We start from the raw sequence: 22602 nt of genomic DNA on the forward strand, positions 1-22602 counted from the left end.
CCTTTGTTCATTCGTCAGGGACGTCATAAAGCTTGCACTTGGCTGTGCCAAAAGGCTTTTCGGATGCAGAACGTTCCGAATCGAAGCTTGGCTGGCCACATTCAATACATGCATACGGAGCACAATAGACACAAATGCCCCTTTGCGCTGCCATGCCCCACCAATCTGCTACGGTGTCGACATACACAGCATATGGATCTAACATCCAATCTCGGGTCCTGGATCATTCCTTTTCCTGTGCTCCCTGAAACCTGCCTGCCGTAAAATGCAATGTTTATAGATAGCTGAATCCTTATAAATCCAATAAGGCTGAGGCTAATTTGTCTGGCCTCGTCATGACCCGGATATACATGCTTCCGAACAACACAAAAACAACGAAAAACAAAATGCTCCATGCCAAATTCTTAGTTCGTAGCAAGCGTTTCTCGGCGTCAGCCTGTACACGCCTGTATGTACCATACATGTCGACATCTGCCATTTACCATTTGCCTTTTGGGCTTTCGGCGTTAGGGCTCCCAGCCTGCCGAACGATAATTGTCCGGAGACTAGCCCAACATCTTTTTTTTTTTTTTTCCCCTCCCGTCGTGTGATCCTTTCCAGGATAATCGAAAATTCCACATGCGTATAGAATATCATCCCCCTGTTGGGTTAAAACAGGATCATTCTTAATCATTTCTGCGTACTATATGTAAGCATATACGGAGCTTTTATACTGCATAGTGTGTAACACTGGGGCATATGCGTATCTATCGAGCTCTTCGGAACCGATAGAACCTACCAGCATCCCACCAGTTCGGTCTGATATCCGGAGTAGAGTTACTTGATTTCGTAATATTAATCGTTCCATTCCACGATATATCGGTGCAGACCTTCGGATGTACATTTCAGTGCAGTATCATAGTTCTCGTTATTACGAGACGCTATCCTTTTTTTTTTTTTCACATGAATTTCACATTGGATTTATCACATATACTACATTCTAATCTCTCTGACACCCATGTAGACATATCCTGTTTTCTCCTTCCCTAGATCTAAACCTCTTTATGCAACAAGTGTCACCGTCCCACTTCCATCATTTTGTGCAAATATCCAATCTCAATGCTATATTTTTCATCAAACCCCTTAACCACCCTTTTTGCTTCAGTCCGTGCTAAATCCAATGCATCATAAAGCATCTGTCCAGGAGTTTTATGCGCATTCCGCACATAAGTGCGATGTGCAAATGTAACCAATAACCTTCCGATGTTTTCAACCTCCTTACTTGGTTGGTCTGGTTGAAAAGGAGGCAGACTCGGGGTTGACGCAGATCTCTGGCGGGTCGTATTATGACCGTGGCTGAGACTGGGGCCGTGGTATTGATGTGAATGGTTCCGCTGATGATGAGGGTTATTGGAATGGTGGGAATGATGATGATGATGGTACCCAGCTGTTGGGGTCAAAGGTCTGAGTTTCCCATCTTTCGACACTATCCTCGATGTCCCCAGGTAATCCTCTTCATCACTGGTGTCAATAACAGACTCCGTAGAGGTCCAGTAGGAGTTCATAACAGCATGTTCATGATCTTGTCCATGCTCTTCCTCTCCCTCTTCCTCGTCTTCACTAGGCAATAGATAATTACCCATTACGAATATTCCCTCTTCCAGCTTGCGTAGGTTTCCGGCGACCAATCCTTTCCCCCATTCGGTGTAGACCCCGACACCGGTTCTAATATTCTCCCGTGGCCGTGAGACCCATCTGTCATAGTTCTTCTTCACGGATTCTGCCCGGGCTTCTATGAAATTATCCACCACCGTCAAGCCGTTATCCACAGCAGCATCGAGTGGATCCGGCAGAGTGGGTGCATTTTCCAGGACTCGAGCTGGAAGGTGGAAAGGGGCATACTCATTAAAAATCCGAAAAAGTTGATACGTTGCCAGATGATCCCGGGCTCGCGGGCGCGAAGAGCGGCGGTGATCGATGTTATCGGCCGATGCCATAGATTTGTGCCAACAAGGTCGCTTACTGCGGGCTCCGCATATGCGCACCACAGCTGCACAGTCAAACCACCGTCAGAAAGTCGAGTCTATATATTGGATAGAGATGTTTTGGAAAATAGAGGCCGGTAAATTGAGACACAAAGAAAAACGTTCAAAACATTCCTTAGTCAAGGGCGTGGGTTCAAATACTCGAGCTATCGATAACGATCCTAGCGAGATTTTTACATGCGCCTCCGAGTTTCGATTTTTGAAATGCTTCGTTTAGCACGTGAATTGGCGAGAGCTATGCAAGCTCAGCTCTGACTGGACAGTGGCGTATGCTCTTGGGTGGCAAAATCGTCAACTCTAGATTGTTGGGATCCCTTTCATTGTTGTACAAAGAGTTGGAGGCAAATGGGTAGCGTCGTTATCGACACCATGCAAAATCGCCGGATGCATCAGCTGGCAGCTCAACGGCCGGCTGAAATGTGGTGATGTTGCAAGATGACATAAGCCTTGTGCAAGGTCACCGTCCTGGACAACACAACTTCGACTGGGGCATCTTGTTGTATTATCTCGGGCCTCGGATAGAACCCACCAGATTCAATCTTCACTGTTCTGACCTGCCTGAATCAAGTGATCTCAAATCGATCCTTACATTCCAGTGACGAGCGAAGAATTTTAATTCTCGTATCTTATTTTAGCTTTCTGGCTTCCTTATTGTATACGCACATGTAAACCCAGATAGTGTACTAACACTATACTAAATTTAATTTATAAAAATTCAAAAGAATGACGGCTCCAAAAAGAATCTCGCTCTCTGGAACCAATGGTGAGGTAGATACAATTATCGTTGCTAGTTCCAGTTTATCCTAGAATCAGATCGGACACGTTCGAACTTAGGCTAATCCAAAAGATGATTCCCAAAGATTGGATTTCACCATGGCGTTTCCCTCAAGGAGCAGATTGTCCGGCAGATCGAGTTATACTATGAAATGTTCTGGAATAGCTCTAAACTCGACCGCGAGGGTGTCCACCGCAGAGCTCGAGAATACAAGGAAACAATCCTAAAGCTAGTCCCGCACATCCACGAGGAAATCGTTGGAATTGCAGAAGGTGCAGGTGTCGACGTTCTCGATATTGTAGCTCTTAACGTTAGGAGTGAAATCGTCCTCGGGGAGTTCCAAGATGGCTGTACGAGTATTAGCTGGAAAGTTCCAGACGAGGACGGGAAACCGATCCAATATCTTGCACAGAACTGGGATTGGATTAGACCTGTGCAGGAGAATCTTGCAATCATTACACTAAGCCAGCCAGGCAAGCCGACTATCCAAATGATCACTGAAGTAAGCAGACGATATCTATCGATATTTGACATCTCCAGCATCTATATCATTTATTTAGCATCTCTAACATGTTATCACTATAACAGGCCGGCATCGTTGGTAAAATCGGCTACAACAGCGCTTCGGTCGCCGTTCTTCTAAATGCTCTCCGTGCAGCGCCAACGGATACTAACAAATTACCAATCCACATCCTCCTCCGACTATGTCTAGAGTCTAACAGCGCCTCGGAAGCGTACTCGCAAATCGAGAGGTACGGTGCCGCCTCAGCCCAGCATATCCTTTTAGGTGACATGTCCGGCGCGAAATGCCTCGAACTGTCACCCATTAGAAATCATTGCATAAGTCCAAATGACAATGATTTTCTCGCGCATACAAACCACTCTATTGAGAACACCGCCATCAAAGAATCGTCTGAATTTCCTGGTTCTAAAGAGAGATTGGCGCGGACGTACGAAATTGTGAAAACAATAAACCCTACGGATTTATCGCCACAGATTTTAAGGGAGACGATCTTTAGCGATATCGAAAACGGCAATTTTAGCATTTGCGCATCAGAGAATGCGTGCCAACCAAAGTGGATTCGAATCATGACTTTATTCAATATTGTTATTCGCTTGAAAGAGGGTTGCCAACCGAGCGCTGAGTTAGCTTTCTTTAATGACTCCGCGGATTGGATTGGCCCCCAAAATATTATGCGCCTATAATTACTTGGTCTAAATGGGATTCGGACTACGAAGAATAAAAGAATATGATTGCTTCATTGATTTGTCATTATGTTGTTAATTATTACCATTGGAGATTAAGATATAGTACATGCCCAGGTCAATCCGGTTCTGCTCAGTGAACCTATAAAATAAAAGCGGCCTATCGAAGGCCATCCCAAAAACCAAATTGGAATGAGAAGAGAATAACCCCAAAGGATAGATAAAGCCATGTAATGCAGCAAACCAGACCCACAAACGCCTTTTCACAACCACCTACTCGGCCATGAGCTCTTCGTCGTCGTTCCCCGGTGTACTAGGCCCCCACCCCATCTCCCCTCTGGCTTTTCTTCCGTCAATATCACTCTTTCGAGCCTCCTTTTCAAGATGTAAATGTAATTCTTTCATCGGTTTGATCATAAAGTTCGCGTATTCCTTTCCAATTTCTCTCTCCCATGTTTCAATCAACATGTTTTCAATAATATAGTCGCAGGCAATATTCCTGGTGATTCGTGGGGAGGCTGCTGTCTCACTGCTGCCAAAAATAGATGAGAGTTCGTAGATATGATCGAGGCCAACGGTCCGCAGGAACGCAAGTAGGTTCTCAATCAGTTCTAACCAAGTATTAGCATTAGCGTACTTCCTTAGAAGCAAAAACGGTAGCTGAAATGGGAATGAAACTCACCATATCGTTCCTTGATGTCCAAGGGCTGATCGTCGAAATAGACATCCCGCCGGAACTTATCCGTTAACTCAACAGAATAGGCGATTTCCAACAGCGGTCGCAACAGCACCCCGATCAATCCACACATCTCAATCATCGCAAACAAGTCCTTCCTCCCGAACCTTGCCAGCCACTTTCTGTGGTCTCTGACACAGTCTTCGGTGTCGATAAACCCGGCGCTGAAGATCAAGGAGAAACACCATATATTCCAGAGCGCCATCCTCATACTATGGACTTCCTCTCGGTTTAGGGCATCTAACATTTCTCGCCGTAGAAGTCCTGGGCATCGCCTTCTGATACGGGATATTAGGCCATCGATCACACCTAGACAACTATTGTAGGCAGACCTAAATGATTCAAAATTTTTATCATTGGGAAATAATATTTGAACGAGGCTATAAGCGCTAGGGTTGATAGCGCCAATGAGAGGCATCGTATTTGCGGAGATAAGATCGTTAAAACGGGTGCTGAGCAATCTTGCTGACATAAGAGACTCTAGTGATGGCAGATGGGAAAGGATTTTTAGAACAATCTCATTGGGTAAAGATTGTATGCTTATCGAAGTTCTTCTTCGTCTAGGGACGGCTTTCCTGGGAATGGTTATTGTGGATGAAGAAGGACTAGCAACTGGTTTGCGCGATATCCGAGGAATATGTGATTGTGTATGTAATGAAGTGGGAGGTGGTGTTTTAGATCGAGATTCAACAGATGTGGATGTGGAGTTTGAGGTGAAAGATGGTGACGACGAAATGGTTGACCCGGACGAGAACGATGGAAATCCAGAAATTCCAGGGTGAGATCCGCTAGGGCGCAGAGGGAGCGGCGTATATTCTGAAGATTTTGGAACATCGTCTGCAACATCTGAGAGGGGCGAAACGGGCGACGGCGAACGCTTATCATTTCGATCATCATCATATTGCTCTTTCTCCAACCACGCTATTGTTTGTTCGATTGTTTCTTCTAGATCGTCATTTGAAGAATTCGTGTCCGGTTTGATAATTCTAATAGGAACCGGCTTCCTTTTAGGAATGAAAATGCGGTCGCCTGTTTGATCCATCGATTGGCCTCGGCTTCGAACAACTATGGGTGAGAAAGGTGTGTTCTCTGGCACGAGTGAGAATGAGCGTCCCTTTATCGGTTTCGATGCTGGTAGACCAAACCCTTCCACATTCCTAGCAGGCGACACATCTCTTCGAGCTGGCGCTATCGGAGTTTGTTCGGGTGTGTCCAAGAACGCAAAAGGTTTTGTTTGTGGAACGATAACACTCGGGACAGGCTTCCTCGTCACAATTGGAGTTTTTGGAGTCGGCGACTGGACAATGGGGCTCTCCAGTTTTGGTGTAGATGGCCCAGCAGAACTAGGCATCGCGGGTACAATTGGTGTAAATGTTTTGCATTCATCTGGTGGTGTCGTCGGACAATACATCGATTCTGACGGGGATTTGGGTGAGCGTAGACGAATATTGGTGAACGATCTTTTGGCTAGATTCAAAAATCTCGGTCGCTGTTTCTCTGCCTTGCATGTACACAGCTGGGCGCACTGGCAGCCTGACGATAAGTCCGGGAAACTAGAACGGGCGGCCATTTTTGCGGATTGAATATATCGTTTCCACCTCCTGTGTTCTTTATGTTGTGGTGAAGCAGCGCACTGCTGCTGCTTTTGTCGGTTCGGCCGTTGATAAGAATATATGTCAGAATGACTCGCGATCAACGAGCGTGAAATTGGTTCCGAAGAAAACTGGGATACACGGCCTGATTATATTGTCAGAACATGATCCCCGCGTTAAACTAGGATTCGTCGGAACTCTCGAGCGATGACTAAGTCGTCAAGATGGCGCGAAGCTGGTTTCAAGAAGAGGCAGGCTAGGCAAAAACGTAGCAGCCTCATTTGTATTTTTTAATCGCTTCAAAGGTCGTTTGTAGGCATACGAGCCTTTTTCTGCAAGTGAGGCTCACACTTTTCTGATTGCTGACAGTTTATCCAAGTTGGTTCCAAGTTCTTGGCCCATGCACTGGCAAACTCCGTTTGGGCCGTCGAGCTCAAACACTGGCTAAAAGCACCGAAGTGCTATAGCGAGGGTGAAGCATTCCTCTTGCCCTCTGCCACGGAACGGATGTAGGCCTGTCATTGGCGGGGCGGAAGGCAGGAAAGGTGCCTCGAGCGTCAGCCTTCTGAGATTCGACCCTCCCACGAAGAGGACCTAGACCCGAATCAAGACTGGTCTGTACCACCCGAATTCCAAATGGTGGGCGAACAGCAGCAGGTGCTAGTGAACTAGACACCCTGCTCGCGCAGCGAGCGGGACGAGACAGGTAGGCAAGAACACTGCCACTGCACTGTTGTTTGGCTTGTGTGTCGGGATGTCGGTATTGTATGTAATCGTAATCGTAATTTGATCCTTTGGTTTTTGGATTTTTCCACGTTGGCTCGATCTCAAGTTTAGCGTACATCTTTGTTCAGAGGTTTGCGGTAGACGTTCCCATAGCCCGTTTCGATTTTAGGTTCTGATGAGCGGCGGGGGTAGCCTATTCTGTCGCCTAATTGGATGACGAAGCCGTTGTGAATTCTCGTCTGCAGAATGTGCCCTCCACAGGCACCCGTAAGTCGTGCATCTGTGTATCGATAATCCTCCAAGGCAACCCCCATTCTCACTCGTTTTTCGTTCAAGTGCAGCTCCGATTCATGCCGATGATCTTCGCCAGCAGCAATAGCGGGCTATCTTTTTAAAATATTTACAAGAACCGTTGCTTTCAATTTCAGATATCGTATTCAAGACGCTCATATCGTATTTCATAAAAAGCCGTTGTTTCAAAATCAAGAATCTCACATACCAACACAGCATGCTTCACTACTGCTTCCGACAATTTCGCCAAGCGGCCGGGTCACGGACGGTGACAAATTCTGGGATCAAGGATTCAACCTCATGCAATTTATTTTTTTCATCTTCAACAGATCGCGGGAGCACAACATAGTCATATAGCGCGATTGCCATCACATTTTAAAGAAGATTGCGCACCATCATGATTCCACGTGCAGACACATTTTAAAGAATACTCCGAGCTGAACTTATGCTTCCTTGTTTCGTTTGCTTCGGCGAAGAGGGGGCGAGATCTCAGCTGAAATGGGCTTCCTTTTCGCACTTGTCTTACTCAGACTACCGATCGTCTCCAAGCCGTCGGTAACAGACTTTGACAGTTCGCCGTTGGAAGACAATATGTTGTCCTGCTTTGGTTCTTGTTTGACAACACCCTCCTTAGACCCTTCCTCGGTCTCTTTTCGTCTCGAGGGCTTTGTTGGTGTTTCTTTGTTTCGATGGGTTATCCCTAGAGCAGCTTCCTGGCCAAGCACCCATCCCACCTTCTCAACGCTTCCTGCATTGACCACTTCGTCTTCAGATGCAAACTTTCGACAGAGTCTTCTGACCCTTTTGAAAAACTCTGAATACTCTTTTGCATTATATGCAATATTTCTGTCCCACCCCGTAGAAGTACCCGGTTTGTCCATCATTATCCATCGGAAAGCTTCGTCTGAAAACATTGGGATAGTTTTAGGAAACACAGAGGATAAGATTGCTGTTGCTGTAGCTGGTCCAATACCCTTGAGCTTGATCAGCACCTTCATCATAGAAGATACCTGTGCCAGGGCGTCGTCGTCGTCATCGTCTGTTCCATCTGAAGTAACCTTGCCGGGAAGTGACATGTTAAGAGCTTCATTTACAGTTGACTCGAGCTCCTTGGCCGGGTTTGAGTTCACCAGTGGTAGAATTGTTGGACGGAATTTCCCTCGTTTTCTATAGTGCAATCACATGTTAATGATATAATAGCAAGGGTTTCGTTGTCGATGTATTCCCCCTGGTTCGACATACAATTTCCAAAGTACTATATCCTTCACCTGGGACGCGTTCAGATTTTGTTCTCTGGAACCACCCTTCGCAGTTTTCGCTTGGCTAGCGGAGTCCGAAAGTCCATCTCTCCAGTCATCAATCTCTTCTAGCGTCTGCGAATCATTGCTCTTCGCTTTTGGTTTATTATTTGAAACAGCTTTGAGGACTGAAGAGTATCGTGATAGAATCGTCTGGAATTCAGCTCGCGAGATAGTTGAAGGAACGGGTAACGAGGCCATTATATCCCGACCGAACTTGCACTGCATATTATCGAGTTTTGCTGAGAAGATGTTGGAACTAACAAAATCTGAAAGGCGGATATTCACAACTAAAATTTAAAAATAAAAGAGGTAGGCCAAGCCTAGGGGCTCCGTGTGAACTCTAGCTGGTTAACGTTGGGATATCGGGGGGATCGAAGATGCTGGCCAGGCCTGATACACTACGAAGCTCGCCTTAACGTGAAGCAGCGACAACACGCAAAATACCACATTAGAGCCGTTACAGCTCGCTATATTAGCTCTGCAGACACCACCTATTCCGAGCGAACGGTAGCATTTATAATTAGGTCTACGAGTTAGATTCCGAGACTGTGTCACAATGCAGGAACTAACATTTCAAGTATTAAATTAATATCCTAGACGGTAAGGTTGGCCCTCGCTGTTGTAAGGCGACCGGAAGTTCATTCCTAGTACTATAGTGGAAATTTATTCGTGGGCGGGTGATTAACTCGCAACTGTATTGTTATACAGTCGAGTATACTAGTATGGTCGGTGTACATATTTAGCTAGCTCACTGATCATTCCAGGCTAGAGGCTGAATGATACATCGTACAGCGCGTAGTTGTAAATCGATTGCATATCAGGCCTCTATATACCAATTGCCAAGTGGGTATTATGGACCAGGCTCTACTATAAGTCGACAACAATCTGCGGCTTGCAAATTACATGCTTCCAAGATCAAAAAATGCCTCCTTCAATAATGTAATAAAGACAATTGTCTCAAACCAGACTTCGCAAATAAGCCGTTGCATTGAAATACACGACATGGCTTTACCTAAAATTAATGTCGCATTGCCCAAAATAACGCCAAACCATCGAGTGAAAAAAATAAAGATCGAGGCACCACTGAAAGACTAGTCTAAAACAAGGATTATTCAGCCCCGACCGTAATCGCTTTATCTCAATGCCTAATCATATCAATCGCATCGCAAAAATGGAAATAATCATGGAAACCATATAAAGTTTACGGATATCCTTGCACAATATGCCAGACAGTGGTGAGGGCAAGGATTTTTAGTCGTCGGAAAGCAGATCAATCACCTCAGTGACCTTTTGTTTCTTCAGACTGCGTTCTGATTGAAAAACGACCTCGTCATCGTCGCTGCCACTATCCGCCGCCGGGTTCCTTGTTGCCATGGATGAAGCTCGCTCTCGTTTTATAGCCTTCTTTTCATCCTTATCTCGTGCCTAACAATTGATAAGAATCAATTAGCTTTTGATTCAGTTTCATTCCATGATGTAGCCTTTTATCCCTACTCTGTATCGAAGCAGCTCGCGACGGAGCGCTTCAGGCGACATTTCGTCGATGGTTTGCCTATCCCCACCCCTAATTGAAAGCTCAGGGGACGGTGAACGGGGGATCAGACCTTCGCTCTGTAGGTATGCTAATGATGGTATTGAAGTTAGCGCCGTAGTCTCAATAAAAGTTTGGGGAAAGAGGTAAATTCTGGGCAAAATACATTTCTTCGCATAGCGGAAAGTAAATACGACATATGGACGGTCGCTAGGATCTAATCGTTTAGTTTTGAGAGAGGATGGCGGTTGGTAATCAGCGGCCCCAAGTGACGTCCTATGAGAAACTGCTCTCCCTTTCAGGGACTTTTCGTGGACGTCCTTGATACTCAGTTCGTCATGATCGCTTCCCCTGCCTTTGGTTGCTCGTTTTTCTGCTCGGTGGATCTTTACTTTGAGGGTGCCTATATTTTGCAAAACATTTGCCCGTGTTTCCATTTCATCTAACTTCTGGTCAACTAGGCAGTTTTAAAATTCCAGAAAATTAGCATATTACAAGGTTATCTCGTCACCGTAGCCTCTCATACGAGCCACGATTCATATCTTAGTCAGTAGCTAGCAAATTATTTGAACTAGCGCAACTTACTCGTCTCAAGTTTTGAGAATCTCATCTCCCGCCTCTCCAAGAGACCATTGACGATCAGACCTGATTTTCTTACTACCTCAGTTGTATGCGTTGTAGTAACATTTTTGATAATACTCCCGTCGGCGTATATCGAAAAATCATGCCGTTCCGCAGTCGATTTACTGAAATCAAAGTTGAAACTGAATGGCTTATCATCCTGCGAAACGATACTGCAAGTGACTGTCGAGCCCTCGACTTCAGTACCAAACTCTTCGGCGCGGACACCATCAATATCGATGCTGCAGGTGATTCCTTTGAGTGATGGCATTTTGGGGGTGCCGGGTGTTGGGATAGCAAAGCGTAGGCGAGCTGCCCTTGACCGCGCACGAGTCTTGTAGTAACTAGGCTAAGGTGTATGGTGATGCTAGGTGTTTCCAGGCCAATGCTGGCTACGAAAACGATGATGCTGTCGGCTGAGATGTCGTGTTTTAATCAAGCCTGGTCCTGTAAACCAGCAACACGATCAAGTCTTTGAAGTTGAATTATCGCAGCCTTCTGTTCACGCTCGGCGCGTTGTTATGGAACCTTGTGGTGTGGTAAATTTAGGTTTGGAGGTCATGATCAGTTACCCCAGAAAGGCGACTCCATGGCTGCAGCTGGATCCGAACAAGTCTCAATCATATCCGCAGAGCCTCGTATGCATCTCTGGCCAGGTGGGTACGATACTATAGGCCGGGATATTGTCTAAATTCGATTTTATAGTTTCGCTTCGTGGAATCATTCGTCAACGTGACTACTTAGTATGCATACGTACATAGCTATAGCTATAGTGTACGCTTTCCGTTATACGATATATGTCGAACTGTCTCAAAAGAGCGCTTTGGATACAGATCACCACTCCAAACTTTCTATATAAGTATTACCTAAGTGATTAATACGTTTAACCTTGAAGGTTAAAGCTAGGACCGCCGGGCCCAGAGCATCTACATGCTACAAACTTAGATTCACCAGCCACTTATAAATCTGGATCACTAGCAGTTCGTGTGGACATAGAGCATGTGGAACTTCCACCATTTCGTCTGTCAATATCGATAGCACTGCCGCCAATGTGAAATGGACATCACAGGCAATTCTCCGTTCCCAATCTTCGACGACTTCGAACTGGCGCATATGATGAACGATGGCAAACTCGACCTTAAAGAATTTCTCCAGCCACGACAGCGATATCTACGAGGGATTTTGCGTTCCCCGAGATCATGGTCATTACGCCCCATATACCAGAATGTCCGGACGGTGATGGAAAACTCAGGTCGATCACACGTTAGCCTAGAACGTAGGCGTCTTCAGAACATCAATGACTTGCTCGAGCGAATTGCGAAGCTAGATAACCATACCGCCTCGATATACACCGCTATCAATGACATTTTCCTGACGATGCATGCTCAACAAGGGTCTCTTGAAAAAAGATTAGCTGTCTTGAGGAAAAACCCGGCGAAGAACGAGAGGCGGATGCTAGAGCTGAAGAAGACATACGAGGCTAGTTGGAAGAGCCTGCGGACAGATCTCAGAGCTCAGAGGGACGTTTTGGCAATTGAGGAGGATCTTCGGAATTCATTTATGAAAGAGCTCAAGACCGCTTGCGAGAGGACTGGCGGTAGCGGTAACAGTAGCTGGTGGAAGGGAAACCATAAACTTGAATAAGGAGCCATTCGCGTTGATTTGTGGAAGTTTCTCTGGCTGCTTATTCTTTGGGAGTCGGTTTAGGGATTCATTTGGTAGACGAACAGTTCCCAAGATCTTTCTTCTTCTTTTATTTTATACATTTTTTATATTTTTTTATAGTCTCGAGGCCGTATTTCTAACAGGGACGTTTAATAAGCCATGCTGTAATCTAACAGAGAAAAGATAAACTCAGAAGTAACAAGCTGAGAAGCCAAACCTGCAATGGTATCATTAGTATATACATTACAAACCCTTCCTAAGCCGCTCTATCGTTCGTAACTTCGTGGGAAGTCATTGTCTTAAATGCCAAACTCCATCGTTAGACTTCTCCGATCAACAGACTGAGATAGATAGTCCATCCTAGAGAAACAAAGCTTCCAAACAAGACCCGTCGCTCGAATGGCACAACGCTGAATGATATAAGGGCAACAAGCGGCCAGAGCTTCCAACCAGCCAGTTGAAATCTCCAGAAGTCCTAAAAAAAAACCATCGGATTAGATACTAAAGCCTATATTACGTAATGGGATTTGGAAAAGTTGTGGAGCTAATTACCTTCGCAAGGTTCCATTGCACTTGTTCCCAGGGGTTACCATTGAGAAGCCCCATGCCAATGATAAAGAGAGCAGTGTTGATAGGACCACCGCAGCACTGGTCTAGCAATAGTTTTCGGGCAATGTTGCTCTTCTTAAGCCTCGGTTCATGGTGGGCAACACCAGGTGACAGCGGTGACGAAGGTGCCTTCTCTTTCAGGGCAATATCATCGGTTTTCTTGAGGTCCCGGCGCGAATCTGAAGGGTAGGTAGGGAAAGTTCGTTCCAAGAAGGCTTGCCATTTGTAATTAGGAGGAGTAGTGATCAGAGTGAATATGAAGAAACGCAGAATGGGAGCAACGGCAAGCTCGAAAGGTCGCTGTAAAGCTCGACATTAGCATAAGACTATTACATTTCATTTAACTGAATCGAACATACATTCGCTTTCCAAGCAGCTAGTACCTGGGCGAGGAAGTTCGAAAGTCCAGATAAGAACGAAGCCTGAATCGCGGCAATTACAATGGGAGGTATCGCCATTTCTCGGCGTGATAAATATTGTGCTACTGAGACAGGTGGATGATAATATTTAGTTCTACGCCACGATCGAGAATGGCTCTACACAGCCGCGTCGGTCCGAGAATTTGAATGGTGCGCCTGATCTCTGGGAAGAAAAAGTTATGCGAGTGAGCCGAGCCGCTACGATGCAGGAAACGAATTGGCAATGGGATTGTGGTTGAAGTTGAAGACAGTCTGGTCTGTCCAAGCTAAGCACAGGCTCCTCGTAACCGGAACAGGCTGTGTCAAACACCACAACTCCAACACATTGCCTGCGGATCAGTTCTTGATTCGAATTGAAGATATATCATGAGAACTTCTCAAATAATCGTCGGTATAGGTTCAGGCGTTGAGATGGCTATAAGTCTCGCCGCCATTGACCCTCGTGGCCTGTAAATGGCAGAGTAGCATTCACTCCATCTCAGCCCTAGATCCCGGCACTTGCGACAAAGGGTTGCAAATTCGTCGTCGCAATGCAGCGAGGCGTTTCCATCGCGTAATAGTGCTTATTTACTCAAACGCAAACTCGGGTGCTCATTTCTTCGATCGCTGACTCCAACCTGTTGGTTCAAAGCCTAGAGTCCAAAAGGCTATACCAACATGGCCTTTTAAAGGGCATCGTCGTCTTCGACCGGATCTTCGTTTTGTTTCGCCGAACATGGTCCAAGAGACCTCACAAACGACAAGATTTAAATACCGTTTCCGGCAAGATTGGAGATTTTAACTGAACACGGGTCAAGGGAAGCTTCTGCGACGGCCACTACCACACCACCTTGCAAAACCGCTATTCAAGATTACAAGGCTTTGGACCCTTTATTGTACCTGACTGTGTCTTAGACCCCACACTATAAAGGCTTAAGCACGTACTTTAAATAATTAGCAAAGCTCGCTCTGAAGAGCCAAGTTCGATTCGACCAAGGCTTCCTTAATTGCATAAGTGCATATCGTTCCTGCAATAGAGCCCAAGGATTAAAATACAACTTGACAACGCATTCGGAGTCATTGATATCTCACATTTGGGATCAAGATTCCAGGAGGAGGATGGCAAGGGATATCGCGATAACTACTTCAAGTGGAGTTGTGAAGAAGGGATCAGTGGCAAGCGCGTCAGGTGGACCTCTGGCGAAGTTAAAGCGCAACCGAACTTGTTTCTGGGTACTTGGGGCTCTCATTCTGCTAGTACTGATCGGGCTCGGAGTCGGGCTCGGAGTCGGTTTAACTAGGCGATCGAACGATGATGGTTCTGATAATACCGCAGATAATGCTACTGATGGAAGAGATAAGTCAGGCACGATGAGCACTAGTCTAGGTGGTACCAGTTTAGGCACTACCGGTTTGAGCAGTTCCACTCGTTCGGGCGGGGTCAAAACTGTTACGGAAACATACAAAGTCAGACCCTCACAAACTGGAACTGCATCCCACTGGCAGCCAACGGCTGGGGAAACCTGGCAGATAACCCTCATTCGCCCGCCTAACAATACCGACGAAAATGTCGCTGCCTACGACATTGATCTATTCGACAACTCACTTTCATTTATTGCAAGTCTCAAATTGAAGGGTTACAAAATTATTTGCTATTTTTCCGCCGGCTCGTACGAAGACTGGCGGTCAGATGCGAAGAACTTTACCAGGAAGGATTACGGCGAAGCTATGGACGGCTGGGAAGGAGAATGGTGGCTAGACACGAATAGCGAAAATGTCCGCAACATTGTGTCGAATCGGATCGCCCTCGCACAGTCCAAAGGGTGTGACGCTGTTGACCCAGACAATATCAATGGGTACCAGAACCCCACCGGTTTCAATCTCACCGAAGACGATGCTATTTCTTTCCTTAAGTTCATGGCCGATGAAGCACATGGCCGTGGAATGGCCATAGGACTGAAGAATGGAGGTGCCATAGTCGACGATGTGGTAGAATATATGGATTTTTGTGTTCAAGAGTCTTGTGTAGCCTACGACGAATGTGGTCCTTATCGTGCATTCCTCGAGTATAATTCCCCAGTCTTTCACCTTGAATACCCGGATGAAAGCAAGATGACAGTTGCAGAAATATGTTCACCGGATAATGGTGCGCAGGGCTTTTCAACCTTGATAAAGCATCTTATTCTCGACGATTGGACAGAGTATTGTCCGTAGGTCCTGGGACCCCGAGCTCTATCGTGCGACATAGACCTATTTTGCAGGTCTGGATTTCAGATAAACCCTCACACTGAACATGTATCTCGGTTCAGCATTTTACTCTGTTATATTCCCTTAATATATTAGATATCTATTTAATTGAATGCATACACAAACCTAATATATAGTTAAATGTATAAGGCATATGAATTTTTATATCAATTCCTTGGCTTAATTTGGCTAGTGACGTAAAAGCACTTCAAGCACTGTTATTTAAGCAACAGCTATCAAGTTATACCTACCCTGGCTATAGCTAAATAGCCCTGTAAAGATAATTATCTGGCTGGTGTAACACCAGGTGCGTGCAAGGCGACGCACAAGTAACATTAACCAACCGTATCATCAGCCAGGCCAAGAGCTTAAGAGATAGAGTGAGATATTTGGGTGGCTGGACCGTTCTCGTCTGCGGGGGCCTTCGATTTCGCGCACCTACTGAAAATCCCTTCTTTCCGCAAAGCTTTGTTATTGCCAATTTCGAGTAATACCTAGCTACAATGACCGTTGGATTCATCAAAGTATGTGCGCATGTACAAGGATATATATATCGATAGCTACATTGATATCTAGATGCCCAGTTTAAAAGTCAACGTTCGTTGTTTACGAACGTTGGATCACGCAATTGAGTTCGGAATAACCGAATATTACATACACAATGCGGTATCTGGATACTGTACGTCTATTAGTACACCTCTATACGAATATATGCAGAACTAGTGTCACTTTTTTGTTGGATGTGTGATCCTAGCTAGTTCTCCAACGTACCAGGCAGATTTCAATGACAGGTAACGGATGAGAGAAACTCGATCGACCGGGTAGTTAAATCAACTGATAAGAGGAAAAACTCAATGTTTCGTACGACGCGACGTCCAAGATACATCGTGCAGATGAGCTTGTGCGAATTGTCAGCTGTGCAGGATCCAACCAACAGGTATGCGGTACCACTGGAACAGCATCGCTACCAGCGTCCAACGACTCGGGGAGTCAGGGAGGTTATCCGAATGTTGTAAGATTCGAATAACTACCTACTTAAGTACTTACATAGTAGGTATTTGGTAAGACCATGTCAAATTGATCCACAACGTTAACCTGTTGAATAGAAAGTTTCTGTCATATAGCATATAATTGTATACATGTACAACGGTCCCGATGTCAATATACTGGTACCGCAGTTGAATGTACCCTGTGCCACGGCAAATCATCATACGTAGGCTTTCTTGGACGGTGCTACTGCAGACGCACGCCAGACCCACCAGCGAGTATTAACGTTTAGCCAACTAGCTCATTGAATTAAGGCAGCGTGGCATGGCGCACCGGGGCTCGGGAGCTAATGTCTTGACAACCCGCCGCCAATATCACGAAAACCCTTGTCCTCTCCAGTTCCTCCATACCAAGGACTTGTACCGAAACAAAATGGTGTGATATGAGAGTTATAAGTCCATCAATAGGTTATTTAGTGACTATGGGGCAACTGGGGCCGCTTGAATGGCTAAAATGATAGGGCATCGATGGGACTCGATAAGACCTTACGAAGCTAGTTAGGCTCAGAAATGCCGGCAAATAGTATACCCCTTGTCGAGTCAGTGGAGCCCACGTTTATGGCCCAGCGAGAATTCTTCCATCTCTGGAGAAACTTGTACAGAAGATGTATCAACCATGCCACGGAGACAATCTCTCCTTCGGATAACTCGGACCAGCTTCATTGAATTTCAAACAATATGTCCGCCCCGTAAGTGCTAGTCCGCTCGGGTGCCTTGGAGGTAAATACATCCACAGTACACTAAATCGATGTCAGCGAACGTTTCGTATAGGTGAAGTTACAGTTTTTAGGCTTTGCGTCATAAGCTCGCCTTTCCCTCAACTTTGAATCCAATCTTCTATCCTGTTAGTCAATTATTCAGGGGATTATGTTTAACATAACGTTAACGAAATCGATCGAGCCCCACAATCTAGCTAGCTAGGAACAGTGAGCCTCCCTCGATACCCAACGGACTTTACACATTCTCATAGCTAACCTAGGGCTATGCACTGCAACCAATTTCATGCTAATTTTAGGCGGCAAAAGAGATCCCGGGTTGTTCTTCAACTTCGCGATGAAACAGGAAGCCAATTCACCTTAGAGTTCGAGTCTCAAGGGCCGGGTGGGCTGGATGCCAAGAAATTGAAGCAGGCCCCTCATGCAAGTTCTGCGCCGCATAAATTCAGACTTCGTGTCAAGCGACTTGGATGTCAGGATGGCCAAAACCGAAGCCCCCCACGGGGTAAATAAATAAAATAAAATAAAATAAAATAAAGTAAATAAAAACGCGATAAAACATCTTGATGGATTCAGAAAAATGATCTATGTGTATTCTTTTTTGAGATGGTCTGAATGTAAATACAAGATTGGTATACAGAAGACTGTAAGATAGGGGTGAATAAATAATAATGATAATAATAATATTGTCGTTAATTCTCGACCGCTAGTAGCAGGAGAGCCGTCTGTTAGTCAAATAATCCCGCCTCTCCAAGAGGCCCATTCCACCACTTCTGGTCAACGTATACCAATGTAAGGGGCGGTTACAATATGTTAGAGAATTAAGATTATGTTGCGCTCTGGGACGGACCGATCGCCAAAGGAGGCTTTGGAACGGAGAAGGAGGAAAGAGGGCGACTAAACGCTGAAAATAACACAAAAACAACAAACTCCGGAAGCCTGCCAACACATATAAAAGTGGGCTGAATAGATGAAGGCGCAAAGAGACCCGTAAAGAAGACCAGTTTATATCCCGACATAAAGAAAACTCGCCAATTCCGATAGCAAGTGGGTGTGTGGTATCATGAACGAAAAAGGAAAAAAAGCAATACCGAAAAGATGTAAATGAGTCGAACCATATGCCGCTTTTAGAAAGAAAAGGTCATCAGCGCCGGGTTGAGGGCGAGTGGGAATAGCAGATGAGAGACTGCTACAGTGCACTAAGATGAAGAATGTGGTTAGCGATTAAGTTTGTAACTATTATGGAGTCGAAGTCAATTTACCATTGGAAGAATTGGTGTGAAGTCTTTGATTCGGTACGAATAAGGCACGAAAGGAGCAACAGCTAGAATAATCACCCCAGCAATAGCAAGAAGAGCAAAGATCATGCTCCACTTGAATCGTTTTAAGACCTTCGGTACTTCGATGAAGAAATTCGAGTATTCAACTTCCTTACCAGTGGCACCCCATGTCACTAAAATAAAAAAAATTGGTGTTAACACTATCGATACAGGACTAGAATAATAAGATAGATAAAACTTACTATCAATCTCAAACATATGGGCAAGGAGAGCCTGAGAGACGTGTAAAGAGAGGCCACCAAGGAAGAGTGCAAGCATTGGAACCCATTTGAAATTTTCGAACACTATGATCCTGTTAGCTGTTATATATAGCTAGCCTATGTGTTTAGGGGACTTACAAGCCCAGAGAAAGGTCCTCTCGCCAATACGGTACCTCATAACGGCAAGGGCGATATTTCCAAGGCCGTTAAAGACGATGACGATAGAGAACCACACTCGCCACGAGTCAATATAGTATTTATCTAGATAACCGTTGAACCATCCGATGGCGAAGTAATTGGCAGTTGTCATGATCCATGCAGCTCCGATGGCGTAGTATGTCCCGATGTAAGAGATAATGGTGATTTTCGAAGTCATACGGATATTAGAGAACAAAAAGCGACGGAACAGTGGGGTGAAAGGTCCACGGATGAGCCAGAAGCGAATGGGATGGAAGAGTAGTTCGTTACAACCATAGGCGTACTTTTCCCAACGGGCCAGTTCATCGTAGACTGTAAGCGACACACCTTCTTGGAAACCGTCCCCGGTGTATGCCGCCAAGCGAATTGTGTAACCATTGACTTGTAATCGAAGCGACATGTCGAAATCTTCAGACACATGGGACTCGGACCAGAATTTTTCATAGCCATCCTCATCCATGTAAGAAACTTGTTGGACAGCTGACCAGCGGAGGATGGCATTGTGGCCAACAAAGGGCGCAACATCACCGTTGGAGACCGTGTATCTGATAGCAGTGTAGATCAGGTTTGTGAAGAAAGTAATGCCGTTTTCAAAGTAGTTGTGGACAACTTGCATGACGCCAGAGGAGTATTGCATAATTCCGACTTCCGGTGACCGTTCGAGCTCACTAACCGCATCCAGAAGACAGTCTGATGGAACACGGGTGTCGGAGTCGATAAGAATGATGTAGTCTCCAACTCGAATATTTCCATCGGCCCATGCACGGCCATCGGTTGTGACGACTTCCTTAAGGGCTTCTTCGTATGCCTGAGCCTCGTCATGTTGTGTCCAGTCTTCGGTACGTTCGATAGCAGCCAATCTTTCTTCGACTTTGCAGGAGATCATGAGGGCGAAGTTCATATTTGATGCCTATATCAAAAGTGTTGGCCACGTGAGCTTACTGAATATACTAATCAGAAAATAGCGGCCGTCGACGCAATAAAACCCAACATTTCCCTTTATCCTGTTTTCAGACCCTTCTCCTCATTCATCAACCGTACTTCGCCACTCTCCCAAACGAATGTATTCTCGGTCGCCCTTCTACGGCCAGAAAATCGAATCAAACAACAAGGATTTAAACGAATTTAAACCTACCTTCTTGAATTTTCCTCGTCGCAGGAAACCGTTTTCGCCATGTTTAGGACGAGCAACCCAGCCGATATTGTTATCAGCATAGAATTCTATTCTAGCCTGTCTGTCCTCCTCTTCAATAAGTTGGAGTCCGTCATCGTTGATGAAAATATTGGCAGAGCCGCCCTGTAGTTCGTATGTCGATATGGCTTGTTTGATCGATTTGATGGTTGGAGCAATGACGGCGTGAAGGCCCTCCTTATAAACTGGACACTGGATAGTAACATGCGGTAGAACCGGCGTTCTGATTCGGACCGGGGGCTTTGCAGAGTAAAACTTAGAGTTGATGGACAATTGTCGGACAGGCCCAAAAACCTGAGCGATACAACCAACAATAACTTGCCCGAAGAAGAGTGTTAGGAAGATCTGCACAGGGGTAAGCGCCAAAAACGCCAGTCTTGTGAAATCGCCATCAACAGCAATTTCAACGGCGAGCTGACGGTACCCAGCACCGAGGGTAACGATGACCAAGATGAGGGTGAGCGAAACCAAGACAGTGTTCATCAAATGGGTCGGCCTGCTCTCGAGTGTAATCTCACCACTTTCCTCATCTAACCCCTCAACATGGATGTGGTTGGGGTCTTTTTTCTCATCGGCTTCGATGTCTTCGTGTGTCCTCCAAACCAGCTCCATGAGCTCGCTCTCTATCGACTTAGCTCTTTGCACAATATGGAGCGCATCGTCATCCCAAACAACCAAGATCTGCTCATGTGCAATGAATGCGGCAAACTGATGCTTTTTAGCTCGTGGGAGGTCGTCTATTGTTGGTAGGATCTGGATACGCAGGCCGTTCATCAAGGGTACGTCGAGAGCATCCGGCGACCATTGGAGAAATGTTTTTATGACACGGGAGTTTACAGTCATGGCGACCTAGTGGGGAAAGTTAGCAAATTTTGACGACCATTACCACTACACGGCTTTGCTAACCTGGACGTTCATTGCCGCACAAGCTGCAGCAAATGGGCTTCTTCCTAGTTCCGGAGGACAAGCCATATAGTTGTTTCTATGCTTGCGAAGGACCACTCCTTCCGCCTCACCGGTCACGTCCCCTACCCACATCTGGGAGCATTGCTGTTGGAAGAGGTAGTTGGCCATGACTTCGTGCTTAATATCCTCGATTAACGCGGAAGAGCGGGAGGAACCAGGGCTATTGAGTGAGCTTCTCGACGAGGACACACGGGACGGGCTCCGTAAGCCTGGCATCTCGAGGCTACCACCAACAGCTGGTGTCATCGTTGGTCCTTTCTCAGATTGTGGGGGGGACGAGCCCTCCGGTGCACTCGCATTGGCCGCTGGAGGGGCCTTGAAGTAGTTTTTGAGACCCATTCTGGTGGCAGCTATAACGGGAAACCCTGCTGCTCTTGATTTGAGAAACGTCGTTCCTCCTAAAACCGCCCCAAGATTATCGTGATTCCTCCCTCAATTGATGCTGCAATTACGACCTAGGCGAGAGTGAAAACAAGACAAAAAACAAAATAGTCGTAACGAATGGTGGGGTGGATGAAGTGGCGGGTCGTTCTACGGAGCGAATGGCGGAGACACTTTGGAATACAATCGGCCAGGACGGGTCGCCTGAGGGATAGTAATCAAAGGGAATCTCAAGGTATATCAACTAACTGCGACTCAACTACAAACGAGAGAGAGGAGAGGGCATGCTAGTTGATATCTCCGAAAGCTGGAGAGCAAAAAGTCTAAGGAAAGGCTGATGGCGAGAAGGCAAGAAAGAAACGAAGGAAAGAGGAAAGAGGGCAGACCAGGGAGATATGGTTTAACCTGAACGATCCCAGATGGAGTTGGTGAACACTGGCTTGGGTCAGGACTCCAACGACAACTTTCGCCGGACCACACATGGACGTGTCTCTCGCCCATTATGTTCCTCCCATATGCGCAGCGCCCAAGGGACTAGCAGGGTTTAGGGGTCATGCAAGCTAAGGAGAACATCCAGATTAGCCCCCCATGGAAAAAGTTCGAGAAAGTGCATGCAAGGTAAATTGAATGAAAGCCGAAAAAGCAATGCCTTCAGATGCCCAAGGGACTCAGCCGGCGCGCAATGGACAAAAACACCATGGAAAAAGAAAACGAAAAGCTCGAATGGAGACAGGGGAGTCGTCAGGAACAACTTGACCCGTGAAGCAAACGCTGGGCTTGGCGAAAGATAGGGGAGATTAGTGCCAAAGGGCCTCCCGAGATGTCCCCGGTTCCGGGCCCC

The 22602-nt window shown here is 46.0% G+C and overlaps 9 protein-coding genes across 9 annotated transcripts; 3 read left to right on the forward strand and 6 right to left on the reverse strand.

The window, feature by feature from the left end:
* Positions 1-1055: 1055 nt before the first annotated feature.
* AOL_s00083g261 (uncharacterized protein) lies at positions 1056-1976 on the reverse strand (the record flags this gene model as incomplete). Its single annotated transcript, XM_011125440.1, has 1 exon — positions 1056-1976. The coding sequence occupies one exon, from the start codon at positions 1974-1976 to the stop codon at positions 1056-1058; it is 921 nt and encodes a 306-aa protein (XP_011123742.1).
* Positions 1977-2747: 771 nt separating this feature from the next.
* AOL_s00083g262 (uncharacterized protein) lies at positions 2748-4005 on the forward strand (the record flags this gene model as incomplete). The annotated part of the gene is made up of 3 exons (XM_011125441.1): positions 2748-2792; positions 2885-3301; positions 3388-4005. The coding sequence occupies 3 exons, from the start codon at positions 2748-2750 to the stop codon at positions 4003-4005; spliced, it is 1080 nt and encodes a 359-aa protein (XP_011123743.1).
* Positions 4006-4278: 273 nt separating this feature from the next.
* AOL_s00083g263 (uncharacterized protein) lies at positions 4279-6311 on the reverse strand (the record flags this gene model as incomplete). The annotated part of the gene is made up of 2 exons (XM_011125442.1): positions 4279-4616; positions 4688-6311. The coding sequence occupies 2 exons, from the start codon at positions 6309-6311 to the stop codon at positions 4279-4281; spliced, it is 1962 nt and encodes a 653-aa protein (XP_011123744.1).
* Positions 6312-7793: 1482 nt separating this feature from the next.
* Positions 7794-8876, reverse strand: AOL_s00083g264 (uncharacterized protein; the record flags this gene model as incomplete). Its single annotated transcript, XM_011125443.1, has 2 exons — positions 7794-8517; positions 8593-8876. 2 exons carry the CDS (start codon positions 8874-8876, stop codon positions 7794-7796), a joined length of 1008 nt encoding a protein of 335 aa, XP_011123745.1.
* Positions 8877-9902: 1026 nt separating this feature from the next.
* On the reverse strand, positions 9903-11074 carry AOL_s00083g265 (uncharacterized protein; the record flags this gene model as incomplete). The annotated part of the gene is made up of 4 exons (XM_011125444.1): positions 9903-10076; positions 10146-10273; positions 10349-10639; positions 10768-11074. The coding sequence occupies 4 exons, from the start codon at positions 11072-11074 to the stop codon at positions 9903-9905; spliced, it is 900 nt and encodes a 299-aa protein (XP_011123746.1).
* Positions 11075-11859: 785 nt separating this feature from the next.
* On the forward strand, positions 11860-12447 carry AOL_s00083g266 (uncharacterized protein; the record flags this gene model as incomplete). The annotated part of the gene is made up of 1 exon (XM_011125445.1): positions 11860-12447. The coding sequence occupies one exon, from the start codon at positions 11860-11862 to the stop codon at positions 12445-12447; it is 588 nt and encodes a 195-aa protein (XP_011123747.1).
* Positions 12448-12787: 340 nt separating this feature from the next.
* On the reverse strand, positions 12788-13535 carry AOL_s00083g267 (uncharacterized protein; the record flags this gene model as incomplete). The annotated part of the gene is made up of 3 exons (XM_011125446.1): positions 12788-12943; positions 13021-13377; positions 13437-13535. 3 exons carry the CDS (start codon positions 13533-13535, stop codon positions 12788-12790), a joined length of 612 nt encoding a protein of 203 aa, XP_011123748.1.
* Positions 13536-14594: 1059 nt separating this feature from the next.
* AOL_s00083g268 (uncharacterized protein) lies at positions 14595-15689 on the forward strand (the record flags this gene model as incomplete). Its single annotated transcript, XM_011125447.1, has 1 exon — positions 14595-15689. The coding sequence occupies one exon, from the start codon at positions 14595-14597 to the stop codon at positions 15687-15689; it is 1095 nt and encodes a 364-aa protein (XP_011123749.1).
* Positions 15690-18611: 2922 nt separating this feature from the next.
* Positions 18612-21719, reverse strand: AOL_s00083g269 (uncharacterized protein; the record flags this gene model as incomplete). Its single annotated transcript, XM_011125448.1, has 6 exons — positions 18612-18683; positions 18747-18937; positions 19007-19108; positions 19163-20132; positions 20358-21263; positions 21321-21719. The coding sequence occupies 6 exons, from the start codon at positions 21717-21719 to the stop codon at positions 18612-18614; spliced, it is 2640 nt and encodes an 879-aa protein (XP_011123750.1).
* Positions 21720-22602: the final 883 nt, after the last annotated feature.

Source organism: Orbilia oligospora (genome assembly GCF_000225545.1).
Source record: "Orbilia oligospora ATCC 24927 unplaced genomic scaffold scaffold00083, whole genome shotgun sequence".
NCBI classification, from domain to species: Eukaryota; Fungi; Ascomycota; class Orbiliomycetes; order Orbiliales; family Orbiliaceae; genus Orbilia; species Orbilia oligospora.